Source organism: Odocoileus virginianus, chromosome 29, assembly GCF_023699985.2.
Source record: "Odocoileus virginianus isolate 20LAN1187 ecotype Illinois chromosome 29, Ovbor_1.2, whole genome shotgun sequence".
NCBI lineage: Eukaryota > Metazoa > Chordata > Mammalia > Artiodactyla > Cervidae > Odocoileus > Odocoileus virginianus.
The window spans coordinates 15,998,822-16,013,868 of NC_069702.1; the positions used below are offsets into that span (position 1 = coordinate 15,998,822).

Below are 15,047 nucleotides of genomic sequence, written 5' to 3' on the forward strand. Positions count from 1 at the left end.
GCTACACTTTTTTCTTTCTCACAGACACCCGTGGATATCTCTCAGAATTGTCTATTTCTCAGATGGTCATAGCACAGCTATACAGCACAGCCGCACTGACCACCTAAATAGTTCAAGTTCTGGTAAATTCAAATTTTTATAGCCTCCAGAGCCATGAAACGTTCTATCTAGAAAGTTTTTTTGCTTTTGTAAATACATAAAATAGGTCTGCAGAGCTATAGAATCATAGAACCAGGGTGGGAAAAACTCACAAGTGAATCAGGGTGGTAAAAGTAAAAAACTGATACTAACCCACGTTTGTACCCTACATGGTTACACATAATAGGAAAAAATTGTCATGTTTATGCAATATGTGTTTAGATGAAACAAACGATCTATAGGAACATAGAGACAAATACCTAAATACAGAGACAGAGATAAAGATTAACAGCATCTCAGGTCCCTAAATTTAAGGTACAGTTCTAAAGCTGGAATCCACATTCCAGGCTGAAGCCCCCTAAAGTGTTTGCAATTGTGGTAGGTAAACACATTTTTTTTTTTTTTTTTTTAGCAAGAAGATCCATAATTCATTTATTGGACTCTCTAGGCACCCATGTTTTCTAACTTTTCAGTTAACCCCTGAAAATCTTTTTGGAAAAGAGTTACAATGGAAATATTTTTCCTTAAAATTTACATAAGTAGCATGTAATTATCTAAGGACATTTAACAATTAGTATATTCCTGGCTAAAGGTGAGATTAAATGACACTTCCTCCTTTGTGGAAGGGTTAATTTCATTTCTGGGCAGACAAAAATCATTTCAAATTACCCTTCAAATTTTCTCTTTTTTTCTTTGTTCCCATAGTTGCCTCTTCATCTTTCACCCCACCTTCTCCTGTGTTCACCTCTTCTTTCCTCTTTCTGGGGGAAGGACGAAGAGAGGAAAACCTCCAAGTTTTAGTCCTTGTTGATTTGGAGCACTGGGCTGAGACTGGGCTTGGGAAATCTGCAATACTGGTAACCGCCCTTAAAACTTGTAATGAGTCTCTGCTTGGACGACACTGTGCAGGTCACTGGACTGATTCCCACTAAAGGAACAGTATTAGGTGTGCTGACCAGTGACTAGACAGTGAATGATAACCTGCCCAGGGTGTGGAGGGGTCTAGTGAAGAAGTGAGAACAATTTTAGCAGTGTGAATTCTGTCACGAACAGTATTGAATCCCAGTGTGTAACAATTTTCTGAAGGAAAAAATTACAGGTTCAAATACTTCCTTTGATAAAGTTATTCATATACATGAAAGGGCACTGCAGATAAGTGTGGTTTTCTTCCCTCTTTTTCATGAGAGTACAATTGTAGCCTTCTAACTTTAAGCCAAGACCTTTACCCAAAGTGCTCCTTGGAAGAAAAGCTATGACCAACCTAGACAGTGTATTAAAAAGCAGAGACATCACTTTGCCAACAAAGGTCCGTAGAGTTAAAGCTATGGTCTTTCCAGTATCATGTATGGCTATGAGAGCTGGATTATAAAGAAGGCTGAGCACCGAAGAATGGATGCTTTCGAACTGTGGTGCTGGAGAAGGCTCTTGAGAGTCCCTTGAACAGCAAGAAGATCAAGCCAGTCAATCCTAAAGGACATTAACCCTGAATATTCACTGGAATGTTTGATGCTGAAACTGAAGCTCCGAAACTTTGACTACCTGATGTGAAGAGTCAGCTCATTGGAAAAGACCCTGATGCTGGGAAAGACTGAGGGCAAGAGGAAAAGGGGGCGACAGAGGATGAGATGGTTGGATAGCATCACTGACTCAATGCACTTAAGTTTGAGCAAACTCATGGAGATAGTGAAGGACAGGGAAGCCTGGTATGCCGCAGTTCATAGGGTCGCAAAGAGTCAGATATGACTTAGCGACTGAAGAACAACAAAAATACTTTTCTGGCTTATACATATAAATTGTTGCCTGTAAATGAAAAAACCTATTTTTACTTCAAGTGCCCAAATTCTCATCCTTAAGCTAAGAGATACAAGTCTATCCACTTCATTGACTACTAATAAAAAGAGTTCACAAGTTCATTATTTCAAAAACTAGGCCCCAGCCTCTAATATTCTGTCTCATATATTAAGCCAGAGTACATAGATACATAAAATCAGTAATGAATATATATATATATATATATATGTATATATACACATACACACACACATTTACTAGCTAGCGTTAGTTATTTGACCTTGATTAAACTACTTCTCTGTTCCTGTTTCTTGATCTGGAAATTGATATAATAATAGAGTTGAGGATTAAACAATAATGTAGTGAGGGTTAACTGATACATTTAAAAAGCATGCAATAAAAAAAGAAGGACAAAACAAACCAAAATAAAAAAGTCTGTAACATTGTCTGGGATACAGAAAGCTGGATACAAGTAAAGCTATAGATACTCTAATGGATACTGTGATGCTCAGTCTAGATACTAGCGTTGTCATATTGGCTGCTGTGGCTCACAGGTCCTCATGGAAACTTTTCTCTATTGAAATGCAGAACTGGTTTTATTTGTCTGTTTTTTTTTTTATAAACTGGGTTTATTTGTCTCACCTCCCCCCAGTGAATGACTTCATTAGCTGATGCCAGGAAACAAAGGCTTGGAACTCAGGTTAAGGTTAGAGTGACTCTAAGAAGTGTCCAAGCTCCAGAGCTCCCCACAGCATCAGCTGAGACCTCAGGTGCCATGGTGCAGCAGGCCAGCTTCTTCTTCTGCCTGATCCTGCCTTCCTCACTTCCTTGGAGATGGAGTATATCCAGAGAGAACCCCCAGTAAACGTCCTAACATAACTCTTCATCCGTGTGTTTACTTGGAATTCAATGTAAGATGATAGATATACATTAACAAAAAGTTATCTTTTCATTATCCTGAAATTGCTAAGATCTAAATCTGAAGAAAAAAGTGCTAAAACCTTACTTAAGTTAAAAGAAAAATCAGTGGAAGTTATGCCTGGCCACTTCCCTGTAGGGCTTCCCTGCAGGAGAAAATGCATTTCAGAGAAGAAACCCAAACACCATCTCCCTGCCCCAGACTGTTACCAGAGAAAGACTAGAAAAGAGGACGCGCCACTTGATTACAACAGTTTTCAAGACATACACGATTTTTTTGAGGAGAAAGGAAAGAATTTCTCTCAAACCATCAGAACAAGTCAGGGAAGCACAAGTGAGTAGGTCATCGATTTTGAAGCTAGAACTGTCACCCAGCCCTTCTCCAAGTTTAAGACTCTCCTGAGGTATGAAACCACTGAACTGCTGGGTATGAAGCTCATGATTCATGGGGAATAGGGCGGTACTGAGGGAAACAGTTTTCTTTACCCTTACTTGGCAGATCAGGATACATGAGTTTCCGGGTCACTGAATAAGCTCAAAGAAAGCAGCTGGCCCTTAAGCCATTTTGTTGCTATCCCACCAGGACCATGCTCAAGGTGGAGGCTCCTACCACATGACATGCCTTTCCAGTTCTAGGGACATTACATAATCTACACATGCATCAGATGAGAGAGGCAGCATTTGAAGCGGGATGCAACAGTTATTAGGGTTTCCCAGGTGATACTAGTGGTAAAGAACCCCCCTGCCAATGCAGGAGACCTAAGAGACGCAGCTTCCATCCCTGGGTCAGGAAGATCCCCAGGAGAAGGAAATGGCAACCCACTCCAGTATTCTTGCCTGGAGGGTCTCATGGACAGAGGAGCCTGGTGGGCTACAGCCCACAGGGTTGCAGAGTCGGAAGTGACTGAAGCAACTTAGCATGCCAGTAATAGCCAGTCAGTGTTAAGAGGCTATACCACAGGGGGTAGATTCTCTGGAGGAAGATCTCTATCTTCTTCCATCTTTCTCCTGGTATCATGACGAGAGAGGAAGGCAGAGGAGTAAGAAACAGGATCTGAGGAGCTTCCCCCCCACTTCAGCCACTAGAGCCACAAAGAGATCTTTGCTGCACCAGGATGGGCAACGGTCCCACACAGCAGGACGTAAGCCTTCAACACAGCCAAGGCAAGTAGTTACTGCCAACAATAAACCCATTTCATATGCTTGAGTTTCCTCCATAAATCTGGTAAATACATACACTTTGTTTCCTCCATAAACCTGGTAAATATATACACTTCAGTAAGTACTCAGCACCCTGTGTTACACTTCCAGGTGTTAGGGATACAGTAATGAGAAGAAAGCTGTGGTTCTTTAACTAGATAAAGTGCCTACTTCCTTGCCTCTTTTTCCCTGTCTCTGAATTACTTCTTCTTTTTCTCCCTCTGGCAAAATATTCTTCTAAGCAAAGACATCATCATTCCATTAATTACTCTATTTATTTTATTTTAACAACACAAGGGAAACATGCACAGAACACATTTGGAGAAGTAACAAAACCAACTGCATTTTCTTTCTTCAAGTACTATACACAAAAGTCTGCCAACATTCCTTTCTCAACCACATTTCCCCAAAGCTTAGCACTTGGCTATAAAAGTTCACTCCAGCCTACAATTTGGCATGTCTGACAGCAAAGTCTTCAAATTTGCCAATTTGGCTAACTTCTCCTTTTTGAGTAGCAAGCAGATAAATAGGAAACAATTGGAGTGAAATGTTATAAATCATGACATAATTCAGAGAGACAATTCATTTCATGGGATAGTAGTCTATAAGAAATTAACCCTAAATTATAGTAGTTTTTTTTTTCACATAGTTTTTTACAGAAGTCTAAAGTCTGCATAGAAATGCAATACAAAATAAGTGTAGTTAAATACTACACAAAGACCTGAAACTCTTAATTCTGTTGAAAAATCTTGGTTTTCTCTCAAAGTTACACATGATTATTATTTAATTCCACAGGACACTTCAGAGTAATGCAAAAACAGAACTGAAACGAAACAAAAACTCTGACCTACATAATATATATCAATAAATTATAAAGGTACAACTTTATAGGTGCTGATGGTATATAAATAATATAAATATGCATGTTTTGTTTTATATGTATATATATGTATGTGTGTACACACAATTTTACACACACACTCATACACAAATGTGTGTGTATATACATAGTGCTAGAATATTTGGCAGAGCCTTCTGGAGGCATTTGCCATTTTTACTGAAAATCATTACAAGCAGGTATGATTAAAGCATTTAATCCTATTCATTGACTGTACCTTGGGTAGTTGGGTTTAAGATATTTGTCCATAAAGACAGAATTGTGCTGGATCTGTAAAAGCCAGTGTAGAATAAGTATGTGTTATGAGGATCTGCAGATAGGCAGTCCTGCAGAAGATTCTATATAAGACATTGATCACATTTCTCCACTCCTTCCTGTCTCCTGCATTTTCTGACAAATGAAAACACTCTTGCAACTTTCCAGATTTCCCACATCAAACTGTCACACAATTGGAATATTAAAAAATAGTATCTTGTCATTCTAACTTACAAAGATAAATCAAATGGCCTGCTATCTTTAGGCAATCTTGATTTTTGCAAAAACTGGCTAAAATCATGTGATACTGATCCCTCCATTCCAATACATGTACAGACGCATTTGCCTGGAAATTCTATCCTAATGTAGGGACATACTCAAAAGTTCTGATGACCAAGATTAATGGCACAAACACTGGATTCCCAATGCAGCCATAGTATTTTTTCAACTCTTTCTTTAAAGAAGCATTTGGCACAAGTCTCTTGTTACTGCCAAAGATGATTCAGAATTATTAAACCTAACTTAGAAGCTACTACATATTGCATTAATTATTCAGGAAGCATCTTTTCAAATGAGCTATGGGCATAGTATGTGTATTTCCATAACTACTGCAGCCACCCTGAACTTCCTTGAGGAAATCCACACCACACAGTTTTAAACTCCTTAAGCTTTGCTCATTAAAAGCCATTCTGTCTTGCATGTTGCACATGAAACACATACCCTAGAATTTCAACCTTGGAAAGGAGGTTTTGTGACTTTCTGGGTTTGAAGACACAGCTCTTTCTACAACAGTGTATGCAAGAACATCTTCACCAAAAAGTGCAATCTCTACACAAATGGGAGACCGCATGAGAAAGTAGACCTTTAGTATTATTGGAGATGAAGCATCAAAGCTGCCAGTTTAATACCATGCTCATTTCAAAGCTAAGAGACCTAATGTTTGAGACTAAATAGTGAAAGAAATTTCCTCTACTGATACTTCAAAGACTTTGCAACATCTGGAATTTGGTTCCATATAGGGTATTCCACTAAGAAGTAAGTATAACAAGATTTTAATAGAGCAAACAAGATTCAGGTTTCTTACAATATGTTTTCCCTGGGGGGAAACAAATAACACAATGCATCTGACTAACCTTTCTGCACTTGAGTTGCATTAATTAACATTTAGTCATGGATTCCACTGTGAGCCAGATGAACTCAGAGCTACAGCTGTTTTCACTGAGGGAGGAAAATATGTTTTTGCATTTTAGACTCTCAGCATTTATAAATCTGGGGAAAATGTTTTACTGACTGCCTCTGCACCAGCATTATTGATATGCATTACATATTGGTCACACAAATAAATTCACACTCACCCTAGGCTGTGATGAAATCCATGTTAATATCACATCAACGGGGTCAGTCAGAAGCAAAGATATAAAAACCACATTCCTAACTCCCTTTTTCTTACAGCAAGAGTTAAAGAAGGGCTAAGGAGCTGACCAAGGAAGTAGATCATGACCTTGAAGAAAGGTCATGAACCAAGGTGTTTCTGGGTGACTCAAAGACTTAAGTGCAGATGAGGTATTCTGAGAGGGGTGCATGCAAATGACTAAAAGAAAAAAAAAAGTGAACAGATGTTGAAGACTGAAGACATGGAAATCCAAGATCTGATCACTTGGCAGAGATGTCCTCAAATACTCTAAGCCAAACATGTGAAAGTGGTTGGTTGTGAGCAAAATGGATGTGACTGATCCTTTGTCAGTCAATGAAGGAGGTCTTTTGTTCTGTTTTGTTTTTATAGCCGAGGCTCCTTAAAGATGCAATTTTGTGAGGAGACATGGCAGTGAATCAGCTGGACAAGGCATTCCACCTGGAACACCTGGTCAAATCTAACATTGAAAGAGGACTGCAGAATCACCTTTGTCCCTAGTAGTCCCCATATGAAGGCTGTGTCATGACTCTGGTCCACTCTGGAGTCTCATGGACAAATGGAAATCCAGTAGTCATGTGGGTAAATGCATGTGTGTTGGTGTGTTCATTTGTACCAGTGTACAAACCTGGAATCATTAGCCTCTGCATGAATACCAACCAAATTTGCCACTTGCTTCTTCAAATGAATGTTCTTAGCCATGACTCGAGAAGAATAAAGGCTGTCTGACCTGTCTTTACCAACATGTAACAGCAATTCTTAAATCAAAGAAGAAAAATATCTTACCTGGAACTACTTCAAAAAGAAACTTCCCTGGGCTCTCTTCATTGCAGGGATGTTCAAGCACTTTATTTCCAGGCAGGAAAATTGTACCCTGTGAACACAAATGCCCTAAATATCAACATCATCAGATAGCAAATATCATCATCACTAGTGAACATCGAAGATGTGTTTGTAACCCAGTATTTAGTAATATACATCTGACTCATTTATATTCCCAGCTAATCAAAAATCACGTAACAGCATCATATACATTCAACATTTAACAAATATTTGTTGAGCACCTCATAGATATAAAACACTGCTGAGTACTTTTTTTTGTAAATTATTTATTTTAATTGGAAGCTAATTACTTTACAATATTGTAGTGGTTTTTGCCATACATTCACATGAATCAGCCATGGATGCACATGTGTCCCCCATCCTGAACCCCCCACCCTCTTCCCTCTCCATCCCATCCTTCAGGGTTGTCCCAGTGCACCGGCCCTGAGCGCCCTGCCTCATGCATCAAACCTGGACTGGCGATCTATTTCACATATGATAACACATATGTTTCAATGCTATTCTCTCAAATTATCCCACCCTCATCTTCTCCCACAGAGTCTAAAAGTCTGTTCTTTATATCTGTCTCTTTTGCTGTCTTGCATATAGGATCAATATTACCATCTTTCTAAATTTCATATATATGTGTTATTGTATTGGTGTTTTGCCTTCTGACTTACTTCACTCTGTATAATAGGCTCCTCCTCATCCACCTCATTAGAACTGATTCAAATGCATTATTTTTAATGGCTGAGTAATATTCCCTTGTGCATATGTACCACAGTGGAGATTCCTTAAAAAACTGGAAATAGAACTTTCATACGACCCAGCAATCCCACTGCTGGGCACACACACCGAGGAAACCAGAATTGAAAGACACGTGCACCCCAATGTTCATTGCAGCACTGTTTACAACAGCTAGGACATGGAAGCAACCTAGATGTCCATGGGAAGATGAATGGATAAGAGAGCTGTGGTGCTGAGTTCTTTTAAGCATCAATTTAGTAAATGTATTCTATGTGCCAAAACCTTTTACTGAGCATTCAATCAGCATAATATTATTGTTAGAAAAATCTTATAAGGTAGGTATTATATATATCCCCATTTATAGCTGCAGAAACCAAGGCAGAGACATTCCATAATATAGCCGATGCTCCCATAGCCTTCTCTTCATTATCTTCTCTTTTTTCTGTTAAATTTTCTTTTCTTCTATCAGTACTGAGACATATTTTAAAAATTACTTTTTTGACTCTACCTTCCCCTGCAGTTCTCATTTCACTTTTTTCCCCTTGCCTAGCAATGAATTGTCTACACTGAACCCATTTATTCATATGGATCCACTGCAGCTTGGTTTGTGTACCCATAATTCCAGTTACATGATTCCTACAAGCTGCTTCCCTAAAAATTTTCAATCCTCCGTGAACTTGACTCCTCAGGAGCATTCAGCACTATTAACTACTCTTTCTTGATGTCTTTCTTTCCTTGCTGTCTTAGTTTCTCCAGGTTTTCCTTTCATTTTTTCTGTTGACTGAGTCTCTTTTGCTGGTTATAACTGGTCTTTAAATGTTAGAGTTTTCCAGAGATTTATCCAATGCTTCCTTCTCCTCTGACTTTATACACTCTTTCTCTAAGCTATCTCATCCATGCCTCTGACTTGAAAAACCAACGAGAATCCAAAGAATATCAAATTAATATTTCTATCAAGGACTATATGACCTCTAGACTCTTGTATCTAAGAGCTTATTTGACATTTCCATTTGGATATTTAAAATGCATTTCCAGCTAAACTTAGTAAAATTCAAATGCAGTTAATTCCGGTCCTGTTTATATATTCCCTAAAAGGTCCATATAGACAAAGCTATGGTTTTTCCTGTAGTCACGTACAGATGTGAGAGCTGGACCATAAAGAAGGCTGAGCACTGAAGAATTGATGCTTTTGAACTGTGGTGCTGGAGAAGACTCTTGAGAGTCCCTTGGACTTTAAGGAGATTAAACCAGTCAATCCTAAAGGAAATCAACCCTGAATATTAATTGGAAGGACTGGGAAAGACTGAAGGCAAAAGGAGAAAGGGGCAGCAGAGGATGACATGGTTGAATGGCATCATGGACTCAATGGACATGTATTTGAGCAAACTCCAGGAGATAGTGAAGAACAATGGAAACTGGCATGCTGCAGATCAGGGGTTGCAAAGAATAGGACATGACTTAGTGACTGAACAACAACTTAGCACCACCTTCCAATCAGTTGCAAAAGGGAGAAACATAGGAGTCATTATCTCTATGGTATCTCTACTATCACCACGCCCTAGTCCAAGAGACTTTATCTCTTATCTGGAATGTGTCAAATACCCCCTCACTGAATTTCTCACACTACCCAAACATCTTTTAATTATTTTTTTTCCCCTTAACATGGTCAGAGTGATCTTTAGAAACATAAATTTGATCTTGCAACTTTCTTGCTTAAAAATGTCCAAAGGCTTTCCTTTGTCTTAAAATAAAGCTCTGGGTGGGCTTTCCAGGTGGTGCAGTGGTAAAGAATCTACCAGTCAATATAGAAGACACAAGAGACATGGGTTGGAAAAGACCCTGATGCTAGAAAGATTGAAGACAAAAGGAGAACGGGGCAGTGCAGGATGAGATGGTTAAATAGCATCATTGACCCAATGGACAAGAATTTGAGCAAGTTCAGGAGAGGGTGGAGGACAGAGGCGCCCACAGCACTGCTATCCACGAGGTCACAAAGAGTTGGACAGGACTTAGTGGCTGAACGAAAACAGCAATGAAGCTCCGGGTGGCCTGGCTCCACCTACCCCTCCAAACTACTTTTTCCACACTTACACTTTCAGTACTTTCTATAATCCAGCCAACTGCCCTTCCACAAATGGCACCATGTTCTCACTTACCTTAGGACTTCATTCTCTCTTTGTTGTTTTATACCCATCTTTCAGACTGACTACATTATAAAATATACTTGCATAACTTCCTGAATGTTCCTTAGACTAATTTACCACCCTATGTAATTATGTTATTTGTAAAATTGCTTGATTAATGTCTATCTTCATCATTAAACTATAAAAGAGCAAATATACTGTTTTTTAAATTTTTAAAATTTATTTACTTATTTTTATCTTATATTTATTTTTATCCTCAAAGTATGTGGGATCTTGGCTCCCCAACCAGGGATCGAACCCATACTCCCTACACTGGCATTGTGGAATTTTAACCACTGGACCACTAGGGAAGTCCCAACAATGTATGTTTTGTACCTTAAGCTACTGTCAAAGCCTAGCACTTCACATGGCAAAAGGTTAACGCTTTAAAAAAGGTTATGTTTGAGTGAATGAGGACTGTTAGTGCAATAAAACCAGTATTCAAAATAAAGCACCCTGGAATTCAAAAGCCTATGCTCTGTCCACCGTATTATATTGTCCATTTTCCCAGCTTGAAGAAATATTTAACTCAAATACTTTACACAACTTTCTTCTACCTTGCTTAGCACAGAAAATTATAGACATCTTATTGGTCCCACCACCTGGGCTTAGAGTGATAATGGATAGCACTGTCTAACTAAAACCTAGGGTATTAGAGGTTAGAAGGGTCCCTCCCTGTTGGTACTCTACACAGTGAGGTATTGGAGGCAGTGCCTTTGTTTTCCTCCTCCAGGAAGTAAAATGTCTTACTTCTCATCACATCTAATGTTCCTTTGCCTATGGATTCCATTGTACTTTCTAATATTTTTTTTAACAATTTAAGACTTTGAAATATTCATGGTAATCATTATAGAGAGGTTAATATAGAGGACTAAAATCAGTTATTTCGATTACTAGTGGATTTTACTTACTGAAATGATTTTGTGAAATAATTAAATGTGTGATTTAGCCCAACTTTAGAATATACTATCTAACTTTCAACATAGATACAGCATTCATTTCTGATTGCATATACATTTGTATACATGTATATATGACTCATTTAATTATATGTTTTTAGGTTCTATACAGAATCTTAAACAGTATGTGTGCCCTATAAGTTGAATTCAAACCACTCTTCTGCATAAATTATTCCCCTCCATGAAATCCCAATCCACCTCGCTTGGTAATTAGAAGACAGAGTAATGCAATCCTTCGTTGTCTCTTTCGTAGATGAGAAATAACTACTTCTGGCTGAAATTTTCATTTTCATGTTCAAATTTGATATTACACAGGTTTTATATTTTGACAGTTTTCCAAACAAATTGTGATGTAAAAATAATAGTTTATTTACCAGTAGGCAATGTTTAGGACAAGGTATACTGTAATTGACAAACACTTACTGTGGTTACTTCCTTAAGTCATTCAATAAGTAAAATAAAGTCATTTAATTAAAATGCCTAATTTGATCACCTTGTATAGAAACCAAGTAGTTAAAATCTATAACTAAGGGAAAGGTATTAGTTGTGATACTTATCTTCTAAATATTTTGCAAAGTATAGATTGTCAGAAAAGAAACATAACCAAACAAAAAAAAATCTATAATTTACCCATCACCATAGACAACCAATATTAACACAATACACATCTCTCCATATTTATATGTATATAAATATAGATGTGTGTATTAAATACACAGTATCTTTTCCCTTTTTTATTTTTTTTTAATTTACTTATATTAGTTGGAGGCTAATTACTTTACAATATTGTAGTGGTTTTTGCCATACACTGATATGAATCAGCCATGGATTTACATGTGTTCCCCATCCTGAATCCCCCTCCCACCTCCCTCCCCATCCCATCCCTCTGGGTCATCCTAGTGCACCAGCCACGAGCACTTGTCTCATGCATCCAACCTGGGCTGGTGATCTGTTTCACATATGATAATATACATGTTTCAGTGCTATTCTCTCAAATATTAAAAAAAAAAACAGTCAAAATACTTATCATGTGCTTCAAAACTTAGATCATATGTTGTTATCATGCTAATTTAATAATCTACATCACTTTTAAAAACTAGCACAGTATAGTACTTACTCAATATACATACTTTCACAACCTCTATTCTTATAAAGTGTTTGCAATTTTTTTGTGTTATATATAACATCTTCATGAACATCCATGAAGCTAAATCTCTAACCTTTTCCTTAACTTGTTCTTTAGGACAAATAGAGAAATTATTAATAGTACTCAAACATATGCACTGCTCATATGGGATTGGTTAATCCTTCCAGAGTTGCTATAAACTAGCTACCCAAATGAACAACTAATAAGTAAATATAATTCAAGTGCCTCATGTGATTAAGGGCTTCCCTGGTGGCTCACATGGTAAAGAACCTGCCTGCAATGCAGGAGACCTGGGTTCAAGCCCTGGGTTGGGAGGATCCCCGGGGGGAGGATGTGGCTGCCCACTCCAGTATTCTTGCCTGGAGAGTCTCATGGACGGAGGAGTGTGGCAGGCTATAGACCATAGGGTCACAGAGTCAGACAAGACTGAGCGACTAAGCACAGCGCAGCACAGCACATATTATTAAAACACAATGTACTGAGATACAACCAGATGGCAGACACTATTTCTAGAATTATCTCAGGTGATGTCAGATATGTGAAAGAAACTCTACTTTCAATAGAAGATTGACACAGCATATAACTGCAGAACTAGTAAGTGAAAAAGTATGCTGAAAAACAAAAAGAAGCATAATAAAAGTTTAAGAAGAGAGTGCCATAAGAGCAAGCTGATTAGTTAGGAAAGATAATAGGGAAGAGATGTTTTGTTTTGTTTTGTTTTTTAAGAAGTTAAGGCTTTAAGATTTAATGAGGACGGGATCAGTTCAGTTCAGTATAGTTTAGTCGCTCAGTCATGTCCAACTCTTAGCAACTCCATGGATTGCAGCACACTAGGCTTCCCTGTTCACCACCAACTCCTGAGCTTGCTCAAACTTATGTCCATTGAGTCAATGATGCCATCCAACCATCTCATTCTCTGTCATCCCCTTTTCCTCTTGCCTGCAATCTTTCCCGACATCAGAGTCTACTCCAATGAGTCAGTTCTTTGCATCAGGTGCCACAGTATTGGAGTTTCAGCTTCAGCATCAGTCCTTCCAATGAATATTTAGGACTTATTTCCTTTAGGATGGACTGGTTGGATCTCCTTGCAGTCCAAGGGACTCTCAAGAGTCTTCTCCAAACCACAGTTCAAAAGCACCAATTCTTTGGTGCTCAGCTTTCTTTGTAGTCCAACTCTCACGTCCATACATGACTACTGGAAAAATCATAGATTTGACATTAGATGGACTTTGTTGGCTAAGTAATGTCTCTGTTTTTTAATATGCTATCTAGGTTGGTCAAGGCTATGGTTTTTCCAGTGGTCATGTATGCATGTGAGAGTTGGACTATAAAGAAAGCTGAGAGCCGAAGAATTGATGCTTTTGAACTGTGGTGTTGGAAAAGACACTTGAGAGTCCCTTGGACTGCAAGGAGATCCAACCAGTCCATTCTAAAGGAGATCAGTCCTGGGTGTTCATTGGAAGGACTGATGCTGAAGCTGAAACTCCAATACTTTGGCCACCTGATGCAAAGAGCTGACTCATTGGAAAAGACCCTGATGCTGGGAAAGATTGAGGGCAGTAGAAGGGGACAACAACGGATGAGATGGTTGGATGATATCACTGACTCAATGAACATGGATTTGGGTGGACTCTGGATGTCCATCACTTGGGGGATGGACAGGTTGGTCCGGCGTGCTGTGGTTCATGGGGTTGCAAAGAGTCGGACATGACTGAGCGACTGAACTGAACTGAGGTTGGTCATAGCTTTCCTTCAAAGGAGCAAACGTCTTTTAATTTCATGGCTGCAGTCACCATCTGCAGTGATTTGGAGCCCAAGAAAAGAAAATCTGTCACTGTTTTTATTGTTTCCCCATCTATTTGCCATGAAGTGATGGGACTGCATGCTATGATCTTCACTTTTTGAAACTTGAGTTTTAAGCCAGCTTTTTCACTCTCCTCTATCACCTTCATCAGGGGCTCTTTAATTCCTCTTCATTTTCTGCCATAAGGGTGGTGTCATCTGCATATCTAAGGTTATTGACATTCCTCTGGACAATCTTGATTCCAGCTTGTGCTTCATCCAGCCTGGCATTTCACATGATGTACTCTGCATATAAGTTAAATAAGCAAAGTGACAGTATACAGCCTTGACGTATTTCTTACCCAATTTGGAACCAATCTATTGTTCCATGTTCGGTTCTAACTGTTGCTTCTTGACCTGCATACAGACTTCTCAGGAGGCAGGTAAGGTGTTATGGTATTCCCATCTCTTGAAGAATTTCCCACAGTTTGTTGTGATCCACACAGTCAAAGGCTTTGGCGTAGTTAGTAAAGTAGAAGTAGATGTTTTTCTGGAACTCTCTTGCTTTTTCAATAATCCAATGGATGTTGTCAATTTGATTTCTGGTTCCTCTGCCTCTTCTAAATCCAGATTGAACATCTGGAAGTTCATGGTTCAATAGTACTGTTGAATTCTGGCTTGGAGAATTTTGAGCATTATTTTGCTAGCATGTGAGATGAGTGCAATTATGTGGTAGTTTGAACATTCTTTGGCATTGCCTTTCTTTGGGACTGGAATGAAAACTGACCTTTTCCAG

General features: G+C 38.6%; 1 protein-coding gene across 3 annotated transcripts in view; it reads right to left on the reverse strand.

Annotated features, from left to right (window-relative positions):
- The window catches only part of ARHGAP24 (Rho GTPase activating protein 24), a 545,723-nt gene that overhangs the window by 299,543 nt on the left and 231,133 nt on the right, over positions 1–15,047 (reverse strand). For all 3 annotated transcript variants that reach the window (XM_070458184.1, XM_070458186.1, XM_070458185.1), the window contains exon 3: positions 7,398–7,485. In XM_070458184.1, the coding sequence (XP_070314285.1) occupies positions 7,398–7,485 (88 nt within the window). The remainder of the gene's footprint in view (positions 1–7,397; positions 7,486–15,047) is intronic.